The sequence below is a fragment of the Paramisgurnus dabryanus genome, chromosome 1 (assembly GCF_030506205.2).
Source record: "Paramisgurnus dabryanus chromosome 1, PD_genome_1.1, whole genome shotgun sequence".
Classification (NCBI taxonomy): domain Eukaryota; kingdom Metazoa; phylum Chordata; class Actinopteri; order Cypriniformes; family Cobitidae; genus Paramisgurnus; species Paramisgurnus dabryanus.
The window spans coordinates 40,517,939-40,535,106 of record NC_133337.1 but is presented as its reverse complement, the minus strand read 5'-3'; the positions used below and the strand labels follow the sequence as shown (position 1 = coordinate 40,535,106).

Genomic DNA, 17,168 nt, shown 5'->3' with positions numbered 1-17,168 from the left:
AGTTTGTGTGTGTTTTCATGTTTATTAAGCAGGGAATTCCCAGGAAAAGTTTCCACGGCAACTGTTTGGTATTTCCCATGCGAGTGACTTTGGGAAACTCATCTGTGGCAAAATAGCGAGTCAGCAATCTGCCGACAGGAATGAATCAATACGGAGCATCTCTCTATCATCACACATGTATTCAATGCACAGAGAATATCAATCTATGACTTTACTGCACTGATGCTGCAGAGAGCTTCTCTCCTGCAATGTCAATCAACCCAAAGAGCCAATCAAAGCAGGCCGCTTCTCCACCCAAGCCCCTCCCACTGCAGAAAAACGTGAGGGACTAAAACACTCAGGGTGTACACAAAACAGATCCTTGTGGAGATAAAGCCTCAAAATCAGAGGGAAAAATACGGATGAACCAGAGAGGTTTCTACATTCAGACAAAAGTAAGAATCCTTATGTCAAAAATAAAGATGAGGATCAGACTCTTGACTATTAAGCATTAAAGAGTGTCATATTGTACTTTCAGTATATCCATCCATTTAGGAAAACTACTAACAAGCAATAGTAGCAATAACGCATAGCGCTTACAAATGAAAACAATGCATTGAAAACCCGTTTCAGTATAATAGTACAAAAAGAAAACCATTGAATCTACTGTGAATCCAGAATTGATAATAATCATAAAATGATCAGGACATTCTGTACTGTACGTCAAACAGTATTTGCATGCAGGGCGCGCGTCTGCCTTTGGACGCGGTGATCAGACTCATTTGAATTCTGTGCTCACATGGCACAAAAGCACAGAAGAGAAAGTTAATGCATAAATCTCAGCATCAGAGCGCCAGTGAACAAGGTCAGTATGGCAGAACCGTGGCAGAGAACACACACACAAAATATACATCAATCTACACAACATTAAAGTCAATCTTCACACACATGCATTCATAAGCATGCTAAAATACAAACAAACATATTTTGGATATGACATATGAATATTAAACAGGGTTCCCACACCTTAGTTAACCTTAAATTCAAGAACCTTTCAAGGACTTTCCAGGTCCAATACCCTGAAATTCAAGGACTAAATGTGGGGACACGTTTCTAGTGAGAGCAGGGTTACATCGTGTTACCTTTTAAGATACATTGTTACAGTTCCCTTCGAGGGAACTCGCGCTGCGTCACTGCGATGACACTTTGGGGACGCCTCCAGGGGTAAGTGCTTCTGAATGTGTATATCAAATTCAACCAATGGTGAGGCTTAACTACAAAGACAGGGTGACGCATGAAGTATATCGCTATCTGAAATATTGCCAAATGACGGAGTTACAGGGGCACAGTAAGTATGGCAAGGGAGACGCAGCGTCTCATTCCCTTCTCAGGGAACAACAGTTACATACGTAACCGAGATGTTTTCATGTGTCAAACACAACTATGCAAAAAAACATTTTGGTATGAATCAACATTCGCATACAAGATATAAACATTTAAAGGAACACGCCCACATTTTGGGAATTTAGCTTATTCACCGTATCCCCCAGAGTTAGATAAGTCCTTACATACCGTTCTCATCTCCGTGCGTGCTGTAACTCTGTCTGACGCAGCCCCCGCTACCTTAGCTTAGCACAAAGACTGGAAGTGAATGGCTCCAACTAGCATACTGCTCCCAATAAGTGACAAAATAACGCCAACATTTTCCTATTTATGTGTTGTGATTTGTATAGTCACACCGTATACAAATAACAAGGTCATAGAGACACATATGGGCTTCTCAGGTGCTGCGAGCAAATTACTCCGCCCAAGTAGCAGTGCTTCGCCTTCTGAGAATATAGTTCCCAGTATGTATAGTGTTAAAAGATGTCTGTGTCTCATATCACCTTGTTATTTGTACACGGTGTGACTATACAAATCACAACATATAAATAGGAAAATGTTTGTGTTATTTTGTCACTTATTGGGAGCAGTATGCTAGCTGGAGCCATTCACTTCAAGTCTTTGTGCTAAGCTAAGCTAGCAGGGGCTGCGTCAGACAGAGTTACAGCACGCACAGAGATGAGAAAGGTATGTATGGATTTATCTAACTCTGGGGGATACTGTGAATAAGCTAAATTCCCAAAATGTGGGCGTGTTCCTTTAAAGCGAACAGTTTAGCACGTGTCAAAAAGTCAAAAAAAATGTATGATATTATCCTACCTACACAGGGAATAATATGGATTTTTTTCCAGAAAACTTCTTGCATAAAATAGTTTTAAGCACTTTCAATGACCTGTATCTATATTTGTATACTTTCAAAAACTTCCCAGGGCCTTGAATCCCCCCACATTCACAAACCTTTAAGGATTTCAAGGACCTGTGGGAACCCTGATTCAAGTAATAATAGCAGCAATCGGTAGGAACCATTTATCAATTTGCTAGTACTGTACCAACTTTTACCAAAATACAAAAAAAAAACTTTTACCAACTTGTACCAAATACATTTTTCTTCTTTATTAATTTATGTTTAGTCGTTTAAATTTGATTTCCCATTTGAATTTTTTTATATATTATATTATATATTTAATATAAAATAAAGAAAGAAGAACCCAATAAATAAATATAGCCTACATTTAAAACATTACATTATCGTCATTGCAGGAGTGCAATTTGCTGGTTGTCCTGCAGGTGACCTTGTAACTCTGTTGTCTTACGATGCACTTATGAATTAACGATTACTCCAGACCACTCGTAGATCTACGATGATTTTCAAGTGCAACTTAAGTTACGAAGCTTTTGGGAAACAGCCCGTAGTTCTAAGATGATTCGTACGATCGTTTTTACGATCTACTTAGCCTTACGATGCTTTTGGGAAACCCGGCCCAGGATGTTTATGTCTTTCTTTCTTCAGTTGAGAAGAAATTAATTTTTTGAGGAAAACATACCAGGATTTTTCTCCATACAGTGGTATAATTTTGTTTTTGTTTGTTTGTTGACAACGAAGTACAAAGTAGATGAGGAAAACTAGGAGTGCGTGTAATACAATACTGATTTTGGCGGTAACTCATTTTAAAAATAGCGTTTATTGCGTTTTGGAAGCAAACTCTTTATATATTATATTATATATACTGTACTTTTAATAATTTTCTCATTTTCTGTGGTTTATTTTCTTCTTTTTCTATATAAAGCTGCTTTGAAACATTGCAATAAAAAGTGCAAACAAATCTGACTTGAGTCACTTGAAAATCTCTGTATGAATACATTAGATGGCAAAATATCAAACTCATATGCAAACAAATGCTGCAAAACCTTTTCTCAAACGTAACTCTTTCAAACCATTTCAGCAGACTTTTAATCAACTGGTGACAAGGTGATTTAAGCGGATATATGAAGTAATTTCCCCAAAACTTAAAAGAAGCGTCTCACCAGACTAACCACCGATTAGTCAAACAGACAGATCACTGATCAGAGGGTTTAGCATTCATTTAGAAAGATGAGCCTGTAAAAGTCAAGGACAGCATCAGTATTTCTCGTCGAGCGTTGGGCCTCAACTAAATTCTCCCCCTGACACCTGATCTCAGATCAGCTCAGAAGAAGAAACATGATGAAAATGATTAACTAAAAACTAACATGAAAGCAAACAATTCAGAGGAGCAATACAAAAAAAATGCCACAAATGAATATTCATACGCCTCCATCTGGCTGTTCAGCTCAGCGAAAACAAACCAACACAAACACAGATAAATAAATAAATCAACGGTGATTAAAGGAAATATTTACACCAGCTCTCAGAAGATTTCACAACAATATCAAGGTTCACACTGCATACAAATCTGACTTGGGTTTCACAGCCAAACCTTTAGGACTGACTATTCAAGTCATGAAATCCAATCTATGCATTCAGTGTAGTCAAGGATTCAAGACGGTCCCAGAAGATACAAAACATCCTGTAACAGAGATTGACAGACACACACACAGATCTTAAACTTACAATGAGCTGAGAGTCTCTGCCCATGGAAATCACCGTTCTGTTGATCGTCCTTAACAGCTTCTCCATGATGACCTGGACGTGCCATTGTGTCGGACCCTAAAACACACAGACAAACTATTAAAACACATCAAAACCAACAATAACAAAGTCATCGTGTACAAATGACAGTCCGGTGACCAGTTATTAATATAAAAATATATTATACAACAGATTTTTCTGGTGCTTGATTCGGATTGGCTAAGCCGTGTTTGAGATCGGTGTAAATTACTCTATAAAAGCACACATGAGATCACATCACATCAGTATTACTGCACCATTGCGTTATTGCTTTATAAACTAACTATACACTGTCAACTAACACACATATCAATGGGTGACCTTACAATTTACAGAAGGATATTTATTAATGTAGCAGCACAAAACTCTCACAAACACACACACACAGTACTAAATGATCACTTGCCAAGCACCATAAAAATGGGGTTTGTCAAGTTGCTCGCCAGCTGGCAGGTTCATTCATTAGGAGCTGCAGTATAATACTTGGTTAAACCTAATTTAAAGTCCCCCTGTAGTTGATAATCGTATCATCTCTAAGCATCATAAAAACATATGTAAAAATTTCCATCATGGTATTTCTTTATGCTTGAAAATAGCTTAAATGTAACTCTGCAACCTTGCCGTATTTAGTATACGCAAATCTATGAATATGTAAATTAGTCCCTGACTTTATTCAATCGCAAAGCTCGTACGATAGATATACAGACACTGAAAAAATTAAGAGACCACTACAGTTTTGACTTTAACTCTTTCAGGTTTTTTTTAAGTTGCCAGTGCCAGCATTTTTTTTTTCTTTGATTTTCACAAAAATTTAAAGATGCAATTTGTATTTATGCGCCGCTAGATGGCGCCAGATCAAATCAATAACAATGATGTTGTTTAATGATGCTCTGAAGCAGCGTGGAATTATGGGATTTGTAGTCTTTATCTCAACCGCTGATGGCCATCAATCAGACGCAAACGAGAAATCACGAAACAATTTCATTATGTAAGTTTATATGTGATTTTCAAAACGAAATTGTTAGTCATAGATGTTACACTACAAGTCCAAATTCGATGGTTAACACAGCACAGAATTAAGTTTTCAACTTACAATCTACAATGATTTTTCACATAATGTATTGACAGTACAAATCTTATTTTGAAGTGTCTTAAAATGACCATTTATATTGCTGTACAATACCTTTTGATGTGCATATCGTCCGCGGGAAGACGCGCTGATTACATTTTATTTTTTCGAACTCGACCACTGTTGTCATGTGTTTTTTACGTCAGTAAAGGCGGTGACAAAGGGTCACATGGATATTAACGTCATTGATAGGAGACTGCACTGCCCTGTGTCAATGTTTTGAATTGCAATTTTCTCACGATTTACAAGTAGTTGAAAACATTACAGATATTGATAGTAATCAGCTGGACAAAATATATAACACTGGCCTACTGGTTTTTGGACATTTTACTGCAAATATTTTACAAATTGCTCATTTAATGCCTTCCAGAAAATGTTTTTCTTTAAATATATAAACAACAAACCCTCTCGCTTTCAAAAAAAAAAAAAAGGTTTCATAACCAAAGTTTCATACAAAAATAAAAAATTTTGAGCAAAAAGCTAAGATAATTCTATTTTTGTGAAGGACTTTTGATAGAGATCAAATTCAGACGATCATCAAAACATACAAAGAGTATTTACTGTTTGCATTTTTTTGTTCAGCCCGAAACGGAGAATGCCATTTTTGGCCAAAATATTTTGACGGCCAAAATTTCGGTGCACCTTAATTGTGACCATTTCAGTCCAGTGTCTGTTGAATTTCAACAAAAGCAAACCTTTTATGTCACTCCCGAGGTTTTAAAAGACTGAGAGCAAGACCTATGAAATATGTGACTAAAAATAGAGTTTTTCCAAAAAAAAAAAAATTTCCTAAAATACACGTAAAAATATTTTGTTATTGAGAAATGAATTTAAACTTGTTTCTCAGCAGTATTGAAGATCTGAAAACACTGCATCTTTTCTTTTTCTTTTGACCATGTTTGCACAATTTCAATTTGCAATTAATAAATGCAAATAAAAACATTATTTAAATGAAATGTTGTCGGTAGTTGACAGAATGAATTAAAAATGATAATTTTACAAAAACACATACCTATAAATAGTAAATCTAGAAAACTAAAAGACATACACCTAACTGTTAAATCTGGTTTTACACAATGCATACGTGAACTGCACTTTTGCAACACTTATTTTTTTAGTGTCGATGTTAACAGCACGTGTGAGCATTGCAGAAGTAGAGCTGAAGCATGCGGCATTAATATCTATGAATCAAACTAATTATGATTCAACTGTGATTGGTTACATCATGTTTAACACTTTCCCCGCCATTGACGAGTTATCTCGTCAATCTCCAATACCGCTATTATCCACCAGGCTCCGCAACTTATAAAAAACGGAAGTATTGCCTTAGGCCAAACAGCTGTAAGTCCGTGTATGTTTTAAAGATCGCTCTGCATCTGATCTCTATCAAAAGTCCTTCACAAAAATGGAATTATCTCAGCATTTGCTCAAAATTTTGTGTTTTTGATGAAACCTACACATATTTGATAGGTGATAAAAACAGAAAACATGAAGGTAGGATGAAACAGATTTTTTTGTTTGAAAGCAGAGGATCTGTTCTTTTATTTCTAATATTGTATGTTTTTTATATTTAAAAAGGTGCATTTTCTGGAAGGCATTAAACTTTTGTGAAAATCATGAAAAATGCTGGCGGTGAAAGAGATAAGGCGATTTCAAACGTTTTTATGGAGAAAATACTCAGCAATGGTGTTGAATATTGAATTTGCACATGATTTGTCTTAAAGCATAAAAACATCACATAGACATATAAACAATGATAAACTCTTGATTTTCACCACAGGGGGGCTTTAATTAAGAAATATAAATGTTAACACTGGCTGACAGGTGTAAAGATACAGCGCAATTCAGCTCATGGTCCATATATAATATCTATAGCCAGTAAAGATTCTCAATTCATTTTGGACTCCTGAGTAAAAAAGACATAAACCTGTGAGAGTGATGGTGAGCTGTATTACACAGTCAAGGACAGAGATATTAAGGTTGTTCATACAGTAAAATTCTTTTTAACATTAAATCTCAGTCAGCCGAAGAAAGACTTCACGCTCAGCAGTGTGTGTTAGAGGGGAGATCCTAACACACACACACACACACACACACACACACACACACACACACACACACACACACACACAGCTGATGGTGAATTATAGACCCCTTTATCACCCACGTCACTGTGACGTCACCGCTCTAGCTGGAGGCAAAAAATAAGTAGGAACTCATAGCCGACGCGCTAAAAGTTTGAGTTTTTGACTTTAAAATGTCATCTTGTTGTGTTTTTGGCTGCCAGATTAGAAGGAACAGCACTTTTGGTTCAAAAATAAAGTTTTACCGGATCCCGGCAGACATTTCTTCACAAAAATCAAGAAGACAATTGTGGTTGAATGCAATACGGCGTACAGACTAGACGGAGACGATCATAAATAATACTCGTGTTTGCAGTGCACACTTCATATCAGGTAAAATTATCTATGCATATGTACTGTTGTGTTGGTTTTATCTAGTACAAATCAGCAAGTTTAGGGTTAGGGTTAGGTTAAACAAACATACAGCGATAGATGTGTATGCCATCGTTTGAATAGTCTCTTAAAATAATCCACATTGCTAATCATAGTTAGCCCAGTGATAGGTTAAAAAAGACAGTAAGCCTAGACAAAATTACCCAAATCCACCTGAAAGTAATTCATATGTTGTCTAGGAAATATCTAAAACCTGGTTAAAATCGCAAGAGTTAATTTACAAAAATACCTGTCACAGTCCCGCAGAATCAGTGACTGTACATATTCGGACAGATCCGAAACTAATTCTGCATCCATGTTTAAAGGAACAGTATGTAAGAAATTTATATCAATTAATCATTAAATGGCCCTGATTTGTCACTAGACCTTAAGAAATCATTTTCATTTCAAATACTTATATCACTCACAACAGCGGTCCGGCCAGGATATTGGCATTTAAAAAGTGGAGTTGCAGCCCTCAACTGATGTTTATGTTGTCGTTTGGTATATTGGCCACCAGCTGTGTGATTGCAGTACCAGTTTTAGCCACACGTTTTGTGATTGCAATACCAGTTTTGGCCACAATCCTACATACTGTTCCTTTAATAAATCCCTCCTAAAACATGCTCGTTTAAGCTTGTCAACATAGCCTCTGCGGCTATTTCTGCCTCCAGCTAAGCCCCGCCCACACAAATACGTCACAATGTTTACCAACTGTAAAAGGGTCTATTACACAAGTTTTTCCCAAGGACTTTTTTTAAAGTGTGCTGATCTCCAGCCAGCAGTAAGACGTAATAAGTGTGACGTGTGTGCACAAACACATGCATTCACTTTTGAAATCACATGCTGTGTGTGCCACAAATGTTAGTGTCTGTGTGTGCATGGGTAAATATGCGTGCCCTGACGTGTGGGAAATATTCGGAAACTGTCAACATTGGGAAATGTTAAAAATAAAGGAAATTTCCGAAACCCGACATTAACCCCCTCCCCTTAAAGGCGGGGTGCATGATTTTTGAAAAACAATTTGGAAAAGGGAGTCGGGCTGAGTACCAAATCACACTTGTAGCCAATCAGCAGTAAGGGGCGTGTCTACTCCGTTGCCTGGGTTGCGTATGTGTGGGGCGGGTCTATCAAAAGAAGGTCCAGATTTTATTGGGGTATGGACATGTTTGTTTAGGTGATATCAAATGTCAACATTGGCTTTTTAGAGATCATGCACCCCGCCTTTAATCCACAGCCCACAGCTATGATCAATCTCAATACCATCAAATAATTTTTTATAGAAATATGCAGAAAAAAAATATTTAAATACAAATAAATTGTTTTCTCTTTTATAAGAGAGTAGTTTATCTTTTCAATTTATGAATTAAAAGTAAGTTTAATTGCAACCGCAAACTACCTGACATCAAAACCATTCCCATTAGTAGGACAAATCTGTCCCTGTGATTTTGCACAATCCCAATCCACAGTTTGAAAACCCCTGGTCTAACCATAGATTGAAAGAGTATACCTTTGTACATTTGGTGTGGCTCTCGGGAATCTGTAAAGGACTTGTTATACACATAGGTCGCAGACGTTGCAATCCTTCACATCTCCTAAGGAGTGTATTTGTACGCTTGACCAGTGTGATTGATTTTACATGACAGTAAAGCACAAAAAGCAGTGCTTCCTAAACCGCAAAGTTACTACGAATCAAATGCGCTAAAAACCCCTGTGCGTACGTCCAAATGTGCGAGTTTGTGTATGCGAGGAGTGGGCGGCCGTGTCCCCTGACAGATTTTGTTTAACTTTGCACGCTTCCTTCCTCGGGATGTTGTTCTTCTTCCTCTTCTTGTTTAATTGCCATTTGAATAAGATGTTACAGCTCTGCACAAGTTATTTCAAGCACAGTGGTGACTTTAATCACATCTGTGTTTAGGCATGAAATATACGATACACAAATAATTAAAAATAGTATTAGGGGGAAGAAAATGTTAACTCTAGGTTGCATCTAATGTTTAAAGTCTATGCAGGGCAGAATGAGTCATCAGTGTTGTTTTTCTGTAAATCAAGACTTACATTTAAATGCCTATATCTGTCTATATCCAAATAATATCAATGTTTATGAGAACACTAGGGCTACGGTCTTTGCATGTTAAGTGTGTTCATGCATGTACTGTGAAAATATACGTGTGCTCTTACAACATCTTTTCTGTAGAGGACCTCCAGGATGTTGCTGAGTAACTGACAGCAGGACTCCAGCTCGTCCGGATTCTCCAGGTGAAATTTCAGCTGCTCCGTCATCAAAGGCAACAGGATTTCCCTGCAGTCTATACAAACACACACACACATGGGGCAGATAAGGTCAAGTGAACACACAACATAAACAAATCAGAATCCGACCGGTAGAGTGATTTTATTGGCCAGAGCAACATCTTACTAACTACGTTGATAGCAATTAAATATGTAATGAAATATATCAAAACAAAATTAAATCTATTTGCAAATTTTAAACACAGTGCAAAGAGCTAAGACTTCAAAAATGATGCCCATCAATATGTTCATCATTAGCATCTCTGCAGTCTGCTTTGAAACACACTTACAGACACAGTTGGATGCAGAAATGAAAGTGTGCAGATAAATATTTCACTCCGATCTGATAGATGGAGTAATGAAAAATCTAGTTTGTGCGGCACATTCATGAAACGGTGAGGGGAGGAGTGTCATGTAATCCATCTGTCAAAGTGGGAGGAGGGACTCTGGGTGAGTGAAGAAGCTGAATCAATACAAAATGCTTTTCTTCTTTAGAAAACTCGCTACTAAACAGAAACCACTGACTTTCTGAGAGTTCATTTATCAATAGTTTATATACATAAATCCACGTTATCCTCTCTACGACTGCACATAAGACACCTACTCTTAAATAAACACCTGACTTACCCGTGAACCTTTTAACAGCATTTGACTGGCTAATATTAAAAATCTAAGTCACACGGCATGAATAAAGCCTCCTTACATCAGTGTCATAGTGAAAGTACGTTGTGTGATTTCTAAGATTAGAGGTCACTTCTGCCACCTTCATTCTTTACACCAAACATAGACAAACTTAACCGAATCACAGGACACCACCCACAACTCCTTCGCTCTGTTTCCAGAGAGAAATGAAAGGTCTGGGTAACCAGGAAACTGTGTCAAATACGAAAAATGAATCTACAGATGAGCAACTCCATGCAAAGGTCAACCTTATCAAGAAAGTTACGTTTTTTACCCATAAGGTTTTAACCATACTGATATCCAAGATGTTAATATTTTGTGGTTTAAATACCCATGCAAAGTCTCTATTAAAGTTTTTAAAGCATTTTTTAAGGGCAATTTTTTTGAATTGTCACGTCCATAACAGAGAAATGACACATGCATAATGCTGTTTCTTCCTCATAAATGCACATATAAAACGTAAATATAAAAAAAAAATTAAACCCTAACTGGCGGGACACCTGAGTTTACTTTAATAGTTTGCATGTAAATTTTAATCTATCATGAATGAACTATATATCGTTGGAAAGGTCCATGAAAGTAGTTTTTATATTTCAAAACATTTTAGCAGTAATAATAATGCAGTGACAGTAATTTATTAATTTGTGACAAGAGTATGCAGCAAACCATTGACACCTAGTGGCCATTGTTGGTAAAACATTGATAATTTGATGTATAAAATATATACTTTATTGCATTCTTTATATTTATTACAATAAATTTACACTGCTATAACCATTTCTATTTAATATTTTAGAATTGCAAAACAATGATTTAAGAAAAATTTTTTTATTTTTGTCTTGTTTTCAGTAAAAATATCTAAAAATCCTTAAATTAAGATGCTTTTTCTTGATGAGCAAAACGACCCAAGAAAATAAATCTAGTTTTTAGACCAAAAATATCAAATTTAAGTGATTTTGTGCATAAAACAATCAAAAAAATCTGCCAATGTGGTAAGCACATTTCTCTTGAATTTAGTGTTTAAGAAAAATTTAGAAAATATTTTTTTTTTTGCTTCCCCAATAGCAGATTGTTTTGCTTGTTTTATGCACAAAATCACTTAAATTTGATATTTTTGGTCTAAAAACTAGAATTATTTTCTTGGGTAATTTTGCTCATCAAGAAAAACCATCTTGATTTAAGAATTTTTAGATATTTTTACTTAAAAACGAGACAAAAATACTAAGTAAGAAAGTCGTTTTTTGCAGCTTACAAAGTATGTTGTCCCCCAAAAACATTTCACATCCATAATGCATACATGTTTTCCACATTTAAAATGGAAAACTTAAACTTATATTTTTCTGATGTCTGTACTTTATCATCAGGGGTTTATGAAAATATAAACAGATGGTTCAATATATTGGTAATAAATATGTTCTCTGAGAAATTGCACAAATATTTTATCTTGAAAAATCCTTACTGTTACTTTTTTTAATGCAAAGAGAATAAGCAGCATGCAACACTTCACTCGGATGCAACCTTCTTATGCACTAACGCTTCAATCTCCAGCAACATTGCTTTTGCTGCTACCGGGAAGGTTAGGCAGGAAAACTACATACGCATAATGTACATAAGTGATCAAAAATGCTGCTAGCTGCAATGCATGTTTGATTTTATGGGTCGCTGCTTTAAAAATGCATCATAACACGGACATAATGTAGCACAAGCACACACTGCACTTTCAGCATTGCCTTAAGGGCCCTAACAGCAGGAGTAAGTGAAAATTACCTTTATCTCCACTCGACTGTCTTTTAAGTGAACCACTTTTATGGTAAGCTCGAGTCGAGAGACATATGGCGAGTCGATAATACATTTGTGTTTAAATATCATAAACCAAATACACGCACATATACATTATTCAACAAAACAACAAGACGTGACTCAAGCCGAGAGCGGACATTTGTTCAGGTCAGACGAGCCCATTTGTGCTAATTTATTCCAGAGAAGCTACTGGCACTCCAAATCTCAAGCTGGAGGAGTCACAAACACACTCAGACAGACTCAGTCCTTCAGCACGATATGGAAATCTTCAACATCTGTGGCTTAACAACTTTTGAAATCTCATTCTTTCACAGACTGCTGCGCTAAAGTTGCTACCCTACAAACAGAAAAAGACACGTATGTGGCGTTCACACCAGCCGTGGTAGAGGCTGCAAAAACACGCTATTTGCGCGTAGTTGGATGCTTGAACATTTTGAGTTTACTCGCTTAATTCGTGCATGAAAGCCGCGTGTGAAATTCTAGTCATTCCAGACATTCATGCAGAAATAGGCATCATGGGAGGGGCTTCTGCGACTCTGCTCACTCCCTGTAATTATGTCACTACTAGAGCAAGCTCCTAACGACGCGTAAATATCAGCCAAAGTTCAGATCTTTCCTGCGGCAATGCTCAATTCGTGCGGAATGCACCATCCGCACCGTACGCTCCGGGTCTTTAGAGCCATTCGCGCATACTGCGCCGTAGGATGCTTTATTTCGCATCTTTGCATTGACTTAGCATGTAAATCACTTGCGCTTGCCACCTCTTCCCCGTCTGGTGTGAATGCCACATAGGCTGCATCAGAAACCGGCTACTTGCATACTATATAGTAGGCGAAAAGGATTAGGCAAGGTGAGTAGTATGTCCGAATTCATAGTATTCAAAAAACAATAGGCAAAAAGTACCCGGATGACCTGCTACTTCCGGCAAGACCCCTAAGCGTTTATTTGATGGATACTTTGCCATCCCGTGATCCTCCAGTTATCCATTGAAAAAGAAGAAAATGCCGAAAGCAAAAATGCGGCTCTATTCAAATGCAAATAACTGTACCGTGTGTTTAAATTGTGCTAGTTTAACGTCATTCCAGTTAACTTGTTGTTATGGCGATGTATGTCACGTGATGTATAGACATGGCTCATGTAGTACTTCCAAATTCATTCATACTATCCATATTCATACTAAATAGTACCTACTGTTTTAAGGGTCACGGTAAGCGATTTTGGATGCTGTCTTAGACTAGAGGATAAATGAGAGAGTAAATGAGAGAAAAGCAGCACATGGTTATGTGATGAGTGATTTAATTAAGTCAGAGCAGGAGACACATCCCATAATTACAGCAATCTACCCGCAGAGCCTCCATATGTGACTGATTTAACACTGTTCTTCACCTCAGGACTTATCCAACAAACACAAGCACACAACACACATTCAACATCACTGCAGAGATACACAAACATCAGTCATCATTACAAACAAAAACCATCATTCATGAACAAAGATCTGTGACTGTGAACTATTAGCAGGAGATCTGCCAGGAAAGAATAAACAGGAGATCTGGCACATCACTATTTTATTGTTAGGGTTGATAAGCCAAATCAGTCATTAATACCATGATTTCCATCATTTACTCATCTCCACTGTCATGTATGGGTATGAAGTTTTTCTTTAAACATTAATCTACAAACCCATTGTACTTTAAAATCTGTCAATATTTTTTACCCAACTATTCGATAATAAAAAAAAATGTTAAATGAATTTCATTATCGATAAGTTTGGCCATGCACAGAGGCGCGTTTGCACCATACAGTACAGCTTGAGCTTCTTGAAATTAGAAAATGTGATAAAGATCAACCCAGTAACCATTATCTGCAAGCATGTGAAAAAATTTGGCTCCGCATGTGATGTCAGAAGAGGATCTTAAAGGGGACAAGCAAGACTTTTTGTAAATCTCAAATAAATATTTGGTGTCCCCAGAGTGCATATGTGAAGTTCTAGCTCAAAATATTATATAGATAATTTATTATAAAATTTTAAAATCGCCACTTTGTAGGTGTGAGCAAAAATGTGCCGTTTTTGGGGTGTGTCCTTTAAAATGCAAATGAGCTGAACTCTGCAATAAATGGCATTGCCGTGGTTGGATAGTGCAGATTAAGGGGCGGTATTATCCCCTTCTGACATCACAAGGAGAGCCAAATTTCAATGCCCTATTTTTTCACATGCTTGCAAAGAATGGTTTACCAAAACGAAGTTACTTTGTTGTTCTTTTTCAAATTTTCTAGGTTGATAAAAGCACTAGGGACCCAATTATAGCACTTAAACATGGAAAAAGTCAGATTTTCATGATATCTCCCCTTTGATATTATAATACCGCCCCTTAATCTGCACTATCCAACCACACGCTGCCATTTAGTGCAGAGATCAACTCATTTGCATCTAAAAGAATACACAGCTAATTTTTGCTCACACCTACAAAGTGGCAATTTTAACATGTTATAATACATTTTTCTGTGGGGTATTTTGAGCAAAAACTTTATATACGTAGTCTGGGAACCCCAAAGATTTATTTGAAATCTTAAAAAAGGTGTTTTGAAATGTCTCCTTAAATATAAATGACTTTCTTTGTCTTTGGAGAAGATTCACCTGATTTAATAACACAGCTCGTGCTGTTGCAGTAGGGCGACGGCCAGGTAATTTCACAGACCACACATTGACCATTCCTTCAAAACTATCATTATCAAAAATGATTAAAAATATTTATTTCCACTCAGCAGGGACGTCATGCACCAATTTTTTTAAGGGGGCACAGTGTGCACAGCTCACAGAAATTTGTGCCTACACAGACAACAAACAAAATATTATACAGCTTTCAGTCTTTTCCATGGCACTTCTAACAATCTGAGCGCTCTTGCCGTCATGCAAAAACCTCCAAAATAAAAGTGTTGACTAACTTTCATATCAAATACTATTCAATCAGAATAATGACATATTGCCATTATATTTACATCTGAAACGGCATGTTTGTTTATTTACGTGTTTTTTATAACTTGTATAATTGTGTCATTAATGCATTTTGAACAACAACTGCATTATCCTATAAATTTATGTAATCATACATGCCATTCTTCCCGGTTTGAATGGGCATGACGCCTCTGCCACTCAGCGGGTTATACTGTATAAAGTTACGAGCTTCCAAAAGAAAGCTCACAAATTAAAACATCCATCTATAAAATACAAAACTCAGCAATCTTACACAACGCACATACAGGAATCATAACACAGCTGCTGTCAGATACAGTACTGACCTTTAGATTGTGTGTGTGTGTGTGTGTGTGTGTGTGTGTGTTTACCATGTTGAGTGAAGAGGTCACTGTGGACAATGTCAATCATGCAGATCAACTTCTGCTTCACCAGACGGCCCAGAGGAACTTTGAGAATAAACTCACTGAACAGCTTACTAGAACGAAAGAGATAGAGAGAGAGAATTTGTGAATTTTGACATTGTTTGGGCTTTATGTTAACATTCTTCTAAATTATGCATTTGGCAGACACTTTTAACCCAAGAAACTTGCAGTGCATTCAAACTATACATGTTTAATCATTTTGTGAGAATCAAACCCAGAACCTTTCGCACTGCTAACGCAGCTCTGCCTATGGAGCTCATTTGTTGCATTGCAGTAAATCAGTAATGTCCTATTGAATAAAACGTCCCTCACTTGAATTCAGGCATGCACACAAATCTCCAAGACTGGAGTGCTTCACACTCGTTGGTGAGAAACAGTGTGGACCCTGTGCAGGTATAAGTAAGAGAGTTTGATCTCAGGGTCTCCACCTCCTGTTGAAGTGACAGCTCATTTCTAAAACATGCTGTCTGCCCGGGGCCATGTGCACATCTGAATAAAACACAAACACGCTCTCACACATGAGCCCTGGGCTTTTCTGTGGACCAAACTTGGCACTTGAAGAGAGGCGGATGTGAGGAGAAAGGTCTGGCAGACGATGACAGGGCTCAGACACGACCTCATTCACCATTTGTTTGGTCTGTGTGAGAGGAACCCATGACATCTTTGCTAAGCAAATACAACCCTGTGACAGAGCAAACAGGCCGATACGAGCACTGTGAGCTAACCAGATGTGACGCTGTAAATGTTTTATATAAGCAATAAGGCGCTATTTACACCGTATTTACAATACAGCTACATGGGGGAAGACTAAAGGGAAGGGAGGGGAAGAAAGGTAATGGAAATGAAAAACAAAAAAGGAAAGAAAGGAAAATGAAGGGAAGAGGAAAAGGTAAAAAGGTAATGAAGGAAATGGTAAGAAATGGAAAAGATTAAAATAGGAATAGGGAAGGAAATAGGAAAGGAAAACAGTGGCTTTCTATGTGCCAGCTTTGAAAGCCCACAGAACCACAGGAGACAGATAAGACACAGAAGGGTTAAAATCCTCTTAACCCTATGAAACTCTCAAACAGAGAGAAAAAACTGAAGGATTAAAGAACAGGGGATGGAAAGAACAGAAGAAAAAATGGGAATGAGGATTTCAAAGCCGGAAAAGCATTATAGGCCACTTCATTGGAGACACACATAAATCTCTAAGACCAAAGCTAAATACAGTGAGGAAAATAAGTATTTAAACACCCTGCTTTTTTGCAAGTTCTCCCACTTAGAAATCATGGAGGGGTCTGAAATTGTCATCGTAGGTGCATGCCCACTGTGAGAGACATAATCTAAAAAAATGTAATCACAATATATGATTTTTTAAAAC

General features: G+C 37.1%; 1 protein-coding gene across 4 annotated transcripts in view; it reads right to left on the bottom strand.

Annotated features, from left to right (window-relative positions):
* dock1 (dedicator of cytokinesis 1) overlaps window positions 1-17,168 on the bottom strand; it is a 286,009-nt gene that overhangs the window by 163,359 nt on the left and 105,482 nt on the right. For all 4 annotated transcript variants that reach the window (XM_065260710.2, XM_065260711.2, XM_065260712.2 and 1 more), the window contains exons 25-27: window positions 15,752-15,858; window positions 9,815-9,942; window positions 3,953-4,048 (exon numbers count right to left, since the gene is read on the bottom strand). In XM_065260710.2, coding sequence (XP_065116782.1) covers window positions 3,953-4,048; window positions 9,815-9,942; window positions 15,752-15,858 — 331 coding nt within the window. The remainder of the gene's footprint in view (window positions 1-3,952; window positions 4,049-9,814; window positions 9,943-15,751; window positions 15,859-17,168) is intronic.